The 13,677-nt window shown below is 52.5% G+C and overlaps 1 protein-coding gene across 3 annotated transcripts in view; it reads left to right on the forward strand.

Moving 5' to 3' along the window:
- Positions 1–13,066, forward strand: part of TNRC6C (trinucleotide repeat containing adaptor 6C) — a 100,426-nt gene extending 87,360 nt beyond the window's left edge. For all 3 annotated transcript variants that reach the window (XM_045490927.1, XM_045490929.1, XM_045490928.1), the window contains 5 exons: positions 1,515–1,631; positions 3,547–3,741; positions 4,515–4,585; positions 5,031–5,170; positions 10,074–13,066. In XM_045490927.1, the coding sequence (XP_045346883.1) occupies positions 1,515–1,631; positions 3,547–3,741; positions 4,515–4,585; positions 5,031–5,170; positions 10,074–10,434 (884 nt within the window). In that variant the 3' untranslated portion in view covers positions 10,435–13,066. The remainder of the gene's footprint in view (positions 1–1,514; positions 1,632–3,546; positions 3,742–4,514; positions 4,586–5,030; positions 5,171–10,073) is intronic.
- The last annotated feature ends 611 nt before the right edge of the window (positions 13,067–13,677 follow it).

Consider the following 13,677-nt stretch of genomic DNA (forward strand, 5'->3'; position numbering starts at 1 on the left):
GCATCCCTCGCGCCTCGATGCAGCTTCTGCTTAGACCCTGCCGTCGGGGACAGAGGAGTGGTACAGGGGACACGAAATGGAGCCTGCGTGAGACGGCAGGGGACAGGGAGAGGCACAAGCCGGAAGTCAGACTCTGCTCTCACAGCTCGTCACCCTGAGTGTGCGGCAGGGCTGTGTCTGAGCAGGAATGGCCATCAGTGTATTTTGAGGCTCATGGCAGGTGTGAAGAGGGAGCACTGACCCAGGTATTGAAAGACCTCAGAAGGAGTCGAGGTGGCTTGGGGTAGCACAGAGCTTCTGCCAGTGCCCCGTGGGTCCTCCAGTGGTCCATTGGCCTCTGAATGGCCCTTGGAGCACCGCGGGCGACGCATGAGTGTGACGTGACAAAGGTGCCCTGCAGACGTAGGTAAATTCTGAGGACAGGGCTAAGCAGCCGTCCTCCAGTCCAGAGTGGCTGAGGCGGAGGCAGACAGAGGAAAATCTAGAAGCCTCAGAAGTGTCGGCATCAGGATAAGATGAGAAAACCGAACCTCCAACTCCGGGATAAAGAATCAGGCAGCCGTCCAACCTGGGCACCTCGGAGCTTCCCGTGATGTGACTTGGGGGGGTGACTTCAGGGGGTGGTCAGTGGACGTTTCGAGTCTCAGGCAGCTCCCGCCAGGCTCCCCCTGCACGCGCCAGAGGACCCTCTCCTCTGCTCCTGAGCCCCCTCGTGGTTTGCTCTTTGGGAGAAGGGAACCTACAGAACTCCTCTGTATGTAAATGGTTTGCATAGTCTGCCGCAGGGGGGACTGCCAGGGCCGGACCTGCTGAGCTAGTTCAGCCACCACCACCGCCGCCCCAGGTGGGGCCCCGGGAAGGTCAGCCTGCGGAAGGAAATGTGACAAGCCGATTGTGCTCATGTCCACCACCACCACCCCCACCCCCCCGCCCCCCGTGGTGCTCGGTGCTCGAGCAGGTATTGTCACACAAGGGCACCCAGCCCTCCAGCTCCCCACACGGCTCTCCACCACACGCCCGTGTCATGAGGGAGCGGGAGCGGGAGCGGCACGGACGGGAGCCAGAAGACACACAGAGACATTTGGAGTCAGAGCGGAGTGCTGGTCTTTAATGGCCAAATGGATAACCAAGAACTTGGAGGGTTTTTTTAGTTTTGTGGGTATTGTTTGAGGTGTGAACAGCTGGAGACTGCCCGTATTGTTAGTTTTCTCCTACTTGGGGGGGAATCAGTGTGACCCCTTCCCACGCAGGGCGCTGTTCTCAACACCCTGCTGGTGATGCCCTTCTCTCGGGCCCTGACGCCCCGCGTACCCTCCGGAGCACCCCGGCCTCTCCGCGTGGCTGTGGGACCCCACGTGGGGGGCGAGCGTCGGCGGCCTGCCCTGGCCGCGGTCCTGGCCGCGTGTCGCTCACGCTGTCAGCCTCCCACCAAAGCCCCCTTGGGAGACCCCCTCCTGGTTGCTAGCGCTGTCACACCGCTAGGCACCCTCTTAGCACCTCCTCTGCTCCTGCAGGGTCCTCCCCACCGTCATCTCAGAGTGCCGCGCTGCCTTCCTCGAGTGCCTGGCCGCTCAGTGCCTCCGGCTACGGTCGCTCCTTCAGCAGCATCGCGCCGGCGCCTAGCATTGCAGGTACGCTCCCCCTCTCCCCAGGCGGCACCGGCTGGTCCTGCTGTCCCTGCTGTCCGCCCGCTCCAGACACCCCGGGGCGCGCGCCCTGGGGTGTGGCGCCAAAGGCGGGGAAGGCGGGGCCCGGGCACCTCCGCCCCCTTCCGTGTGCGGTGGGCATGGGAACATTGCCTCTGCGGGGTTGTCGCAAAAGGCACGTGGTGGTGGGACGCAGCACACCTGTCACCTGAATGTACCTCCACCCTCCCTCCCCCGCAGCTACAGGACAGGGGGTGCACGGGGATTAGGGACACACAGGCGCAGCTGCTCAGACTTGGCCGTTACCTTTGCCATCACGGATGGAGGAGACGAGAGCGGGTCCCATAAAGTGTGGCTGCTTCTCGTCACTCGGATAAGTGCAGCGCTTGGATTATCTCTCTGTTACCCTAGACGCTTACGTCTTTGAAGTGAGCAGTTTTCTTCTAGGCTTACAGGAGAATTGAGAATTGTCTGTCATAAAAACCTTAGAAGAATTTGTATCTGAAAACCTTAAGACAAGGCCATAACGAGACGTGGGTACACACGCTCACGGAATGTGTATCAGGGTTGCAAATAGAAAACTTACATAAGGAAGGTTTATTGCTTATAAACGTCTTCAAGTACAGTTCTGTATTGCTTCAAACCTTGTCGTCCAGACTTAGTTAAACTTACTTAAACCAGCGCCATAGGAATTCTTTTTAGTACTCGTACCTGAGGAAAAAAGTAGTTTTGATATTATTTAGCATTTTTTCCCCTCACTCCGAAGTCCGTTTGTTTATTTTTTTAATTTTCATCCCAATGTAACAAACGTACAGTCTTCCACTAGTTCCCGCTGCACAGTACGGTGATTCAACATACAGTTTAGCGTCTTACTGGAAAGCGTCTGGGTTACTCTCCTCCTTCTAATGCTTATCCTTTCTGACGTTTACAGAGATGGGTGTGGACCTTTAATGCTTCCAAAATCATTTAGCTGAAGAAAAGGGGCAGAATCAAATCATTTTCCCTGTGTGAGGCAGTTTTTAGGGCGTTTTTGTTTTTCTCATCAAGGACACCTTTGCTAAGATTAGCGTTTGTTTGTTTGTTTGTTTGTTTGTTTGAAGTCACAGTCAATGCCAGTAGGCAGGGGTGGAGGGGAGCTGCACACACAGTCCATATCAGCCTGGTCACTGCCATGCTGTCCAGGGACCATGGTGACGCGACGACTCTGCCGCCAGCACTTCCTGTTCTTACCACACTGGGCGAGTGAGGCAGGCCCGGCCCTCGTCCGGGTGTCCGCACATCGCAGCCGAGCCCTGGGTGCGGGAGAAGCTGGGGCCGGGAGTCGTTGCCAGTTTGGTTTTTTCTCCCAAAGAGCCTTAAAACACCCTTCCCCCGGCTGAGGTTCCAAGATGCTGAACACTTGGCCGCCAGCACCCAGGGGCCACAAGCATCTGTGTGCGCAGCGCGGCCCTGCCAGCGGGTCTCGAAGCTGCGGGCGGTCAGGGCAGAGCCCTGGAAAGGGGCTGGTGCCTAAAGACATAGCTTGAAGGATCTACAGGTTAGGCTTTTGACCTCAGTTTGTTACGTTACGAGCTCGTCCCAGTGGAATATGTTGGTAAATTAGCTTTAACGTTGAACTACAAAAATGCCATTTTTTGGTGGCAAATCTGGTTCTGGCACATTTTGCGAATTAGTGTGAGAACCGGCGGGGTCTCTGCTGGGCGCAGGCCGCCTGCGTTTCCGGGCAGAGATTCAAGAGCGAGCACACCCCATGGTTCTCGGGTGGGGGTGCCTTGACTTGCTGTTCCTTGCTCGTGATGCTTCTGCCGGCACCGGACAGCACTTCGTGCGGTGCCCACACCCTGCGGTGACTTTTCTTCTGTCTCAAGAACGCCTGTGCTCCATCTCTCTGCCTTTCTAGGTAAACTGTCAGACATTAAATCGACGTGGTCCTCTGGCCCTGCCTCCCACACGCAAGCCTCTCTGTCTCACGAACTGTGGAAGGTGCCCAGAAACACTACTGCACCCACGAGGCCGCCTCCAGGGTTAACCAATCCCAAGCCTTCCTCCACCTGGGGAGCCAGCCCCCTCGGCTGGACCAGCTCTTACTCCTCGGGTACGAATCCATCCTCTGTGCAAGTGGGGTGGGGGTGGGGGAGCACGGGGGCTGTGCACCTCCTCCACTTACCCTTCAGGGAACGTGCCTGTCGCGTTGTCCTGGGACCCCTTCGCGAGGACTGCGGTGACCCCGCCCCCCAGGTCCCAGGGCGGGCTGTGGAGGAGGCGCCCCAGACTCTTGGGGCGTGTCTGGGCCCGGCGCCCCAGCTGCCCTGGTGTTCGGCGTCTGCCCTGGGCCCCGGCGGTCACGGCACCCCTCGAGGGGCCTCGCTGGGCCCGGGGAGGAAGCCCGTTCGTGCACAAGGGGCTCCGTTGCCACTTGCATATTTGCTTCTCCACAATATTTCTCTGGGGCAGATGGCCCCCAGCGTGAGGCAGCTCCTGTGTCCCGATGTGCCCTCCACCAGCTGTGCGGATGGGAGAAGCGCGTGCACTGGGAGTTTCAGAAGCTGAGATTAGAACCCACCGCAGATAGTTTGGCAATGGCTGTCGGCCCCTTGAGAGCAGCCCGGTGGGTCTGCGGTACTAACAAGGGGGATTTCAGAGCGTTGATTCCAAGGAGCATGGGGGCCGAGGAGGAGTCCCTCGTCACACCTGCCCCCAGGAGTCTGCAGGGATCGTGGGCTTGGGTTCCTCAAAGCAAAACGACAGCGTGGGTTTTCAAAGGTTGAGAAAGGCTTAGAACACGCGGCGGCGCTCTGGGCCACCAAGTGTTGGCGAGATGAGAAGCCTCCGGAGGCCGAGCTGACTGCTCTTCCCTGGCTCGTGCAGGTTCCGCGTGGAGCACCGACACCTCAGGAAGGACAAGCAGCTGGCTCGTTCTCCGCAACCTCACGCCCCAGGTACAGGCGCCTGCCGTGGGGGTCACCGTGCGGGGGCCCTCGTGTTCCTGGTGAATTGTGTATTTTTTAGGCTTAAGGACTCTACCCTTTAGACAGTTGCTTGCCTTTAATTACAGCCCCTCGAGAGTGATTTGTCCTGTGCTCACCTTTTCTGGGGTCAGGGGCCACAAGGCCACCAGGACCACGGGCTCTGTGCGATGTGCCCTGGCTGGGGGTGGGCGGGGAGGCCAGAACCAAAATGGGGTCTTTTCTTTCTCCTGATTTACTTAACTTATATTGAAGATTACATGGTAAGTTACAAGGCATAAAAGGTAAAACTATAAAGTCGTATAGGACAGACATTCGCCCAGTGTTTAGTACACAGGGTGACGTACATTTCCTTTGAAGAATGTCACGGAAGAAGCCCCAGGAAGCTCGTTACTGCCCCCTTTGCTTCCTCAATCAGATCGACGGCTCTACCCTACGGACGCTGTGTTTGCAGCACGGGCCTCTCGTCACATTCCACCTGAACCTGACCCAAGGCAATGCCGTGGTCCGCTACAGCTCCAAGGAGGAAGCCGCCAAGGCCCAGAAGTCCCTGCACATGTACGTCTCTCGGCCGCCGCTCGGCTGCCCAATGGCTGCGGCCCCGGCAGCGCTGGGTTTGGGGGTTGTAGGTGTGTCTGGGGCTGCTGTGACAAAGCACGCGGGCACAGACGTCGATCGCCCCGGTTCTGTGGAGCACCCACACCTCAGGAAGGTGTCGCAGGCTCCGTTCCTTCCGAGGCTCCTCTCTTCGGCCTGCAGACGTCTCTGAGTCTGAGCGTGTGTGTCCTGATTGCCCGTTCTTAGAAGGACACAGTCATCGTGGATTAGACCCCATTTTCATCCCCACTTTATTTTTTTTCTTTTAATTTTATCTTCAGTGTCTTTATTTTTGAAGGGGAGAGAGAGAGAGAGCACGAGCGGGGGAGGAGCAGAGAGAGAGGGAGACACGGAATTCGAAGCAGGCTCCAGGCTCTAAGCTGTCAGCACAGAGCCCGAACCCACAAACTGCGAGGTCATGACCTGAGCCATGGTCGGACGCTTAGCCGACTGAGCCACCCAGGCGCCCCTCATCCCCACCTGCAAGTCCCATCTCCCAATACAGGCCTAGCCAAGGTGCTGGGGGTCAGGGCTCCAACATAGGAATTTGGAGGGCCAGGCCCTAGCAGGTGTCCTATGACACATCTCCTTCTGCTGCAGGGTTGCTGTGGCCACACCCTCCACGAGGGAAAGCCCCTCCCCCCCAAGAGAGAGCACGTAGGACACAGAAGGAAACGCTGTCTCCATCGGGTAGCCCCAGGCAGGTGACACATCCTAGCCGCCACCTCCCTCCCCCAATTACAGGATGCTCTTGATAAGATATGTGAATGGACCTGCTCGGTGACATCACTGGAGCTGCAGGGCCCAGAAATTAGTCGTTCCCATTTTTAGCCCAGGATGTAAGTGAACAGATCCTAGATGATGCCCAAGTTGAGGGGCACCTTCACGTACCTCCTGAAGAATATGCTGTTACCGACACAGTATCGCTGCTAAAAGTGTCAGATGAGGTAAAAGCAGCTCGTAATCCGGGGTTGGAAACGGCAGAAGCAAAACGCGAGCTGTGGGCTCTTTCCGGGTGACCTGTGACCCCCCCCAGCTGCACTTTTTCCGTGAAAGCAGCACAGGAAGCCAGGGAGGTGGCACAGGAAGGCGCGGGGTTGGTCCACTCACGTGACTGCTGTCCCGCTCCTTCTTGCTGTTTGTTTTGAGGGTTTTGGTGGCTTTTTCGAGCTATAGTTGGCATACGGCGTTGCGTCCGTTTAAGGTGCGCACGTGTGGATTTAACGCGTTTGTATCCTGCACGAGTGTGATCACTGCGCAGCACTAGCTCACGCCTCCGCTGGCCCAGAATTACCGTTTCGTGTTTGTCGCGAGCACGTTGCAGATGTGCCCTCTTAGCAGCTCTGCCGTGTAGAGTGTTGCCAGTTGTCGTCAGCGCGCGGTGTGTTAGGTCCTCAGGACTCGCTCATCTTCTAACTGGAAGTCCGTACCCTCGTGCCAACACCACCCCACTTCCCAGCCCTTGGCGACCACCTGTCTACTCTCTGTGTCTGCAAGCGTGGATCTTTTAGACTCCGCACCCAAGCGAGATCACGCGGGATTTGTCTTTCGCTGACTTCCCTCCCTTAGCTTAAGGCCACCAGCATCCGTGCGTGTTGGTCACAAATGGCGGGGTCTTCTTTCCCACAGCTGCGTGATGTTCCGTGGTGGGGGCAGGGGCTGTAAACCATCTTGATCCGTCCATCCATTGACAGGCACGCAGGTTCTTTCCATATCTTGGTTACTTTGGACAACACTGCAGGAATGCCTTCCTTCGGATATGTGGCCAGAAGTGAGATTGCTGGATCGTACGATTCTTCCGTTTTTAACTTTCTGAGCAACCTCTCTAGCGGCTGGACTAACTCACATTCCCCCAGCAGTACAGAAGGGCTCCCTATTCTCAGCATCCTTACCAACGGTTGTTACCTCTTGTCTCTTTGAGGACAGCCATTCTGACAGGTGTGAGGTGATTTCTCATTGGGCTTTGATTTGCATTTCCCTGATGATGAGTGATGTGAATATTTTCGTGAATATTTTTCTCCATTCCGTAGAGTGTCTTTTCATTAGATTGACAGTTTCCTTTGCTGTGCAGAAGATTTTTAGTTTGATGCAGTCCTGCTTATTAACTTTTTTCTTTATTGCTTGTGCTTTTTTTTTAAGTTTTGTTTATTTAAGTAATCTCTATACCCAACATGGGGCTCAGACTCACAGCCTTGAGATCAAGAGTCGCACACTCCACCGACTGAGTTAGCCGGCACCCCATGTGCTTGTAATGTCGTATCAAAAAATCATTGGGGCGCCTGGGTGGCTCAGTCGGTTAAGTGGCCGACTTCGGCTCAGGTCATGATGTCGCGGTCTGTGAGTTCGAGCCCCGCATCGGGCTCTGTGCTGACAGCTCAGAGCCTGGAGCCTGTTTCCAATTCTGTGTCTCCCTCTCTCTCTGACCCTCCCCCGTTCATGCTCTGTCTCTCTCTGTCTCAAAAATAAATAAACGTTAAAAAAAAAAAAATCATTGCCAGGGGGGCGCCTGGGTGGCTCACTTGGTTGAGCGTCTGACTCTTGATTTCGGCTCAGGTCATGATCTCACAGTTTGTGGCCTCAAGCCCCGTGTCCAGCTCTGCACTGACAGCACAGAGCCTTCTTGGGATTCTCTCACCCGCTCTCTCTGCCCCTCTCCCCTGCTTGCACTCTTGCTGTTGCTCACTCTCTCCAAAATTTAAAAAAAAAAAAAAAAAAAAATCATTGCCAAGACCAACGTCAAGGAGCTTTTTCCCTGTGTGTTCTCCCAGGAGTTTTACAGTTCCAGAATCTTACGTTTAAGTCTTGAATCCATTTCAAGTTAATTTTTGTAAGTGGCGTGAGATAGGCGTCCACTTTTCATTGTTCTGCACGTGTTTTCCAGTTTTTCCAGCACATTTGTTGAAGAGACTATCCTTTCCCCTTTCCCCACTGAGTACTCTTGATGCCCTGGCCAAATACTAATCGATTGTCTACGTGGGGATCTATTTCTGGCTTTCTGTTCTGTTCCAGTGGTCTGTGTGTCTGTGTCTGTCTGGGTTGTTGTTGTTGTTGTTGATTGTTTTGGTTTTGTTACCATACTGATTTGAATACCGTAGCTTTGTAGTCTGGTTTGGAATCAGCAAGTGTGATGCCTCCTGCTGTGTTACTCTTTCTCGGAATTGCTTTGGCCATTTGGAGTCTTCCGTGGTTCCGTACAAATTTCCGTGAAGAATGCCACTGGAGTTTTTATAGGGACTACACTGAAGGTATAGATGGCGTCGAGTCGTCTGGACTTTTAATAGTGTTGATTCTTCTGATGCGTGAACGAACACAGGACGTCCTTCCATTTGTACCTTCTTCAGTTTCTTTTTTTTTTTTTTAATTTTTTTTTTTTTCAACGTTTATTTTTGGGACAGAGAGAGACAGAGCATGAACGGGGGAGGGGCAGAGAGAGAGGGAGACACAGAATCGGAAACAGGCTCCAGGCTCTGAGCCATCAGCCCAGAGCCCGACGCGGGGCTCGAACTCACGGACCGCGAGATCGTGACCTGGCTGAAGTCGGACGCTTAACCGACTGCGCCACCCAGGCGCCCCGCCTTCTTCAGTTTCTTTACTTAAAATTATTTTCGTTTTCATTGCACGAAAAGTGTTCACTTCCTTGCATCAATTTACTCCTAAGTGTTTTGTTGCTTTTGATGCTGGTGCAAATGAGGTTTTTTATTTCCCTTTCAGGTGTTTCACTTTTAGTGTATACGAATGCACTTGTTTTCTGTATGTTGGTTGTGTATCCTGCAACTTTACTGAATTCATCAGTAGTTTTTGGGTTGAGTCTTTAGAGTTTTCTCTACGTAAGATCACGTCATCTACAAATAATGCCACGTTTATCCCTTCCGTTCCAGTTTGGATGCCTTTTACTTCTTGGTCTTGCCCTATTACTCTGGCCAAGACTCCAGTCCTATGTTGAAAAGAAGTGGCAAGAGCAGGCATCCTTGTTTTGTTCCTGATCTTAGAGAAGATGCTTCCAGCCTCTCACCGCTGAGTATATTGGCTGTGTGTCTGTCTTGTGTGGGTGGCCTTTATTACCCGGAGGCGTGCCCCTTCTGTCCCCTGTCGTGGAGGGTCTTTGTCGTGAAAGGTCGTTGTGTTTGGTCAGATGCCATTTCTGCATCTGCTGAGACGTTCGGATTTTGACCTTTGACTCCGTCAACGTGACGCATCACACTTGTTGATCTGCAGGTGTCGAACCGTCGTTGCATCTCCGGGATAAATCCTACTTAATCACGATGTATGATCCTTTTAATGTGCTGTTGAATTCAGTCTCCTAATATTGTGTTGAGGATGTTTACATCTGTGTTCATCAGGAATACTGTTCTGTAGTTTCTCGCATCCTGGTCTGGTTTTGGTGTCAAGATGACACGGGCCTCATAAAACGAGGGTGGGAGCGTCCCCTTCTCTCGGTTTTTCTGAAGGCGTTTGAGAAGGATCGCTGTTGAATTCTAGGTAGAAATCCCCAGGAAAGCCATGTCGTGGTCCCGGGCTTTTCGGTCCTGGGAGGTCTCTGGTCACTGATTCAGTCTCCTTGCTCATTATCGGTCTGTTGAGACTTTCCGTTTCCTCACGAGTCCGTCCTGCTAGGTTATCTGTCTCCAGGGATTTGTCCGTCTCTTCTAGGCTGTCCCCGGTTTGTCGGCGTGGGATCGTTCCTAGGAGTCTCTCCCGATCCCGTGTGTGTCTGTGGTATCAGTCGTCGTGTCTCCCCTTTCATTTCTGATCTTACGGACTCGAGTCTTTGCGGTTCCGTTTCTTCGTCCGGCTGAAGCTCTGTCAAGTTTTGTATCTTCCCAAAAGACCAGCTCTTAATTTTGTTGCCGTCCTGCCCTTTCAGGTGTGTTCTGGGAAACACTACCATCCTGGCCGAGTTTGCCGGCGAAGAAGAGGTAAATCGTTTCCTGGCCCAAGGCCAGGCGGTGCCGTCCACCTCCGGCTGGCAGTCGGGCACCGGGGCCGGCCAGGCGCGGCTGGGCGCCTCGGGCGGCTCCCACGGCCTGGTGCGGAGCGACACCGGCCACTGGAGCGCCCCGTGTCTGGCCGGCAAAGGGAGCAGCGACCTGCTGTGGGGCGGGGTCCCCCAGTACTCAAGCAGCCTCTGGGGCCCTCCCAGCAGTGACGACGGCAGGGTGATCGGAAGCCCCACCCCGCTGAACACCCTGCTGCCCGGCGACCTTCTCAGTGGGGAATCCATCTAGGACCGAGAGGACCCCACGGGCACCACAATCAGCAGCGCTGGGAAGAGAAGGCTGACCCTTTCCAGTCCGGGCGGCGCTGAGGACCCCGCTTGGCCCGGAGCAGCCCGGCAGCCCTTGAGTACCTCCGTCCAGTACTGGGGACGCATGTCCGCCGCGGTCCTTGCGAACTGTCCACGGGACAGTGCGGGCCGCGCTTGGTCAGTGTCACACGCTAATGACAGGATGTTCCTCATAGCTTTTTATTTTGTGTCGTCTTATGTTCGTGTGGTGTGTCGTCATTTTGATTTTTTAAGTATAAAAGCTGCTTAGACTAGTTCTATCATGAAGGGCACTTTTCAGATCGTGGGCTGGAAAGGGTTATTTTATCAAGGGGGGCGGGAGGGAGGGAGACGAGAAAGCCTATGTAAAACGAGCCTGTGACGATTATGCACATTACCAGAGGCGGCCGGTAGTCAGGGCGGCTGGTGTCCATCCCTGGGCACAGAGTGCGGGCTCCACGCGGCCGCCTGCGCTCTGCCCTCCGCTCCCACGGGCCCGCCTATGCACATTACCCTTGTTTCAGTACTTTTTCCTGTCATTTTTTTTAATCCCAAAAAATATTTTTTAAAAGTTAAAGAAAAAAAAGACATATCGAACATGCAAATACTTGAATCCAGCAGCCAACAAGGAGACGTGTGCGCTCGCCGCGGCCAGTTCTGCACTCCCAGGCTGACACCAGTCGCAGAGACAGGCTCCAGGAAACATTTCTGAGTTCACAGCCTATGTGCGTGTGTGCGCGTGTGTGTGCGTGCGCGCGCGTGCGCACTCCTCTGGGTTTGTGTGTTAAGCGTGTGAGCATTGAACTGTGGGTTTTCCCTTTTCTTCAGTATATGCTTTTTTTTGTTTTGGCGCATTGGTCCGACGTTTGTTACTATTATTAGCTTCTAAGTTTGCACTGAGTGTCCCTGCTCTTCCTTTCGCTAATCCTATACGTTAAAGAGAATTCATAGGACAGGGCCGGTGACAATTCACGTGTAAATGTTTACTCAAGGACTCTGTTACTGCGTTTAAAAATTACAGTGTATATCTCTGGATAAATAATATGTATACCTACCTTTAGCAGCTTTTTATTGTGGACTAATGCAAGAGAATTATTACCAGAGTATTGCACCATGTTTCCATTTGGAATATAAAGCGAAAGAGAAAACAGCTGGTGCTGGACCGTGGCCATAGATACTGGTGAGAGCCACCGGCCCCGCACGAGGAGCGGGGCCAAGCACTTGGACCTGGGTGGTGACCGCTTTCGGAGGGGCCCGTGCTCAGGGCTCCCACCTGTTTACAGACCCTTTTTTCTCCTTCAGACTTTAAAATTTAAAAAAAAAAAAAAAAAAAAAAAAATTTTAAAAAGGAATTTAAAAAAAAAAAGAAAAAAAGAAAAAAAAAGAGACTTCGTGGTAAAGAAACCTATTTTCCGAATGCAGATTCGCTACTTCAGAGCTCTGGGATTGAACAAGTGTCGTCGCTTCCCTCCGGCCATCGTTGTGGACTGTCGAGCGTCCCCTTCGTCGAGGTGACGAGACGTTGTGGTCACTGTCTTGCACATGTGGACGCGCTCTCAGGAAAGCCAGGGTTCCCGAGGGGCAGCTCCACACCATTTCATGTATTTTGTAACCCGACTCCTAGCACTGAAGATGTTATTAAAAAACAAACAAAAAAAAATAAAAAGAAAGAAAAAAAAAGAAAAAAGGAAAAAAAAAACCACAAAGAAGAAAAATACCTAATCTCTAATGTGTAGCAGTTACATATTTACCAAATAACGGACTCAAAAGAAATAGATGTTTGAAGAGTGCTTTATATATTAAAAATTGCTTTATGTTTTAAAAATGATCAATGTTTTGATTGTTTTGCAAGAAAGAAAGACAATGGAGTAACATACCCTCAAGTATGTTTTAAAAATATATGAACATTGTGCTCCCTGCCTGCTTGATCAGGAAACTTGTGCATTACATTTTTTTTAATTAGCTTTTTAATGGTTTTATCAAAACAAAACAAAACAAAAAAAGAACAAAAAACAAAAAATTTAAAAAAAAAACAAAAAAATTTAAAAAAAAAGAAAGTCCTGCAAAATTGCAGATCGACAAAAGCTGGTTTTATAGAGGATCATGAACTATGCACAAACCGGGTTCAAGACTTGTTTTCTGAAGTTTAGTCGTGTATTTAGCTAAACAAACCTTCCTCAGAGTAAATGCATCTCATTGCCGTTACCTGCGTCCTATGTATTTGACGTACACGTACTGACGCGTGTACGGCAAATATATGTGCGAGCGCGCGTGCGTGCATGCGTGTGCGTCCAGACAGCGGGCCGTGCTGCCGCCTAGCATCGGGTTGTAGAAAAACGGAGTTTTTAAAATCGGGGATGGAAGTGAAGACGCTTTATTTGTTTGTTTTTGTTTTTTGTTAATTTTTTTTGACCTTTTCTTTTGAATTAAAGATGTCTGTAACTCTGAGATTAAAAAACAAGTTTGTGGCTTTTAATGTTTTTTCCTCATAGAATGTGATCGTTAAAGAACACGCACCGAGAGTTGCTTTCAAAAGGACAACGCTTTGTTGAATCTTAATAAATTGCAATTTTTTTCTTGGCTGTTCAAATAAATGTGTTTTTTTGTTTTTGTTTTTGTTTTTGTTTTCCCAAGGACAGGTAGCATCGATTTTCACTTTGTATGTGCTGGGGGAGAGAGCGCGCCCCTCTCTGATGGCCTCCGAGCCGACGCGAGTAAGGAGACGGAGCTCCGGATGCCGGCTGGGTGGCGGATAATGTTCTCATTTGTCTCGTACCTTTGCAGTTCGCACTGAAGCCCCACCACGGATGGTCGAGAGCCTGAGACGCAGCCAGGGCCTGCGGCCCCCCCGGCCCCCGCGACCCGGTTTGGGCGTCAGAAATATTTGAACAGAAGCGCATGATGGAGGTCTTCTGTGTTTCCTAGACGTTTCCTCGTTTATCCTTGTAAAACAACCCAAAATAAGCCGTGGAAGGTACATTTCACGAAGCACTGTGCGCGAGCAGAGCGGGAGTCCAGGCACGGCCAGGACGCGGTGGCTCTCTCTCGGTGCCCTATCTCCCTCCGGCGGCAGCCAAAAGGCGAACACTTCGGTTATTTTCTCGGGTCCGCGCCGAACACCATGACCTTAGAACGGTTCCGGAAGCATCAGGATGGTGAAGACGGTCTCTGGGAGACAAGCCGGCACGTCCGCCGCCGTGACCAC

Source organism: Leopardus geoffroyi, chromosome E1 (assembly GCF_018350155.1).
Source record: "Leopardus geoffroyi isolate Oge1 chromosome E1, O.geoffroyi_Oge1_pat1.0, whole genome shotgun sequence".
In the NCBI taxonomy this organism is placed as follows: Eukaryota; Metazoa; Chordata; class Mammalia; order Carnivora; family Felidae; genus Leopardus; species Leopardus geoffroyi.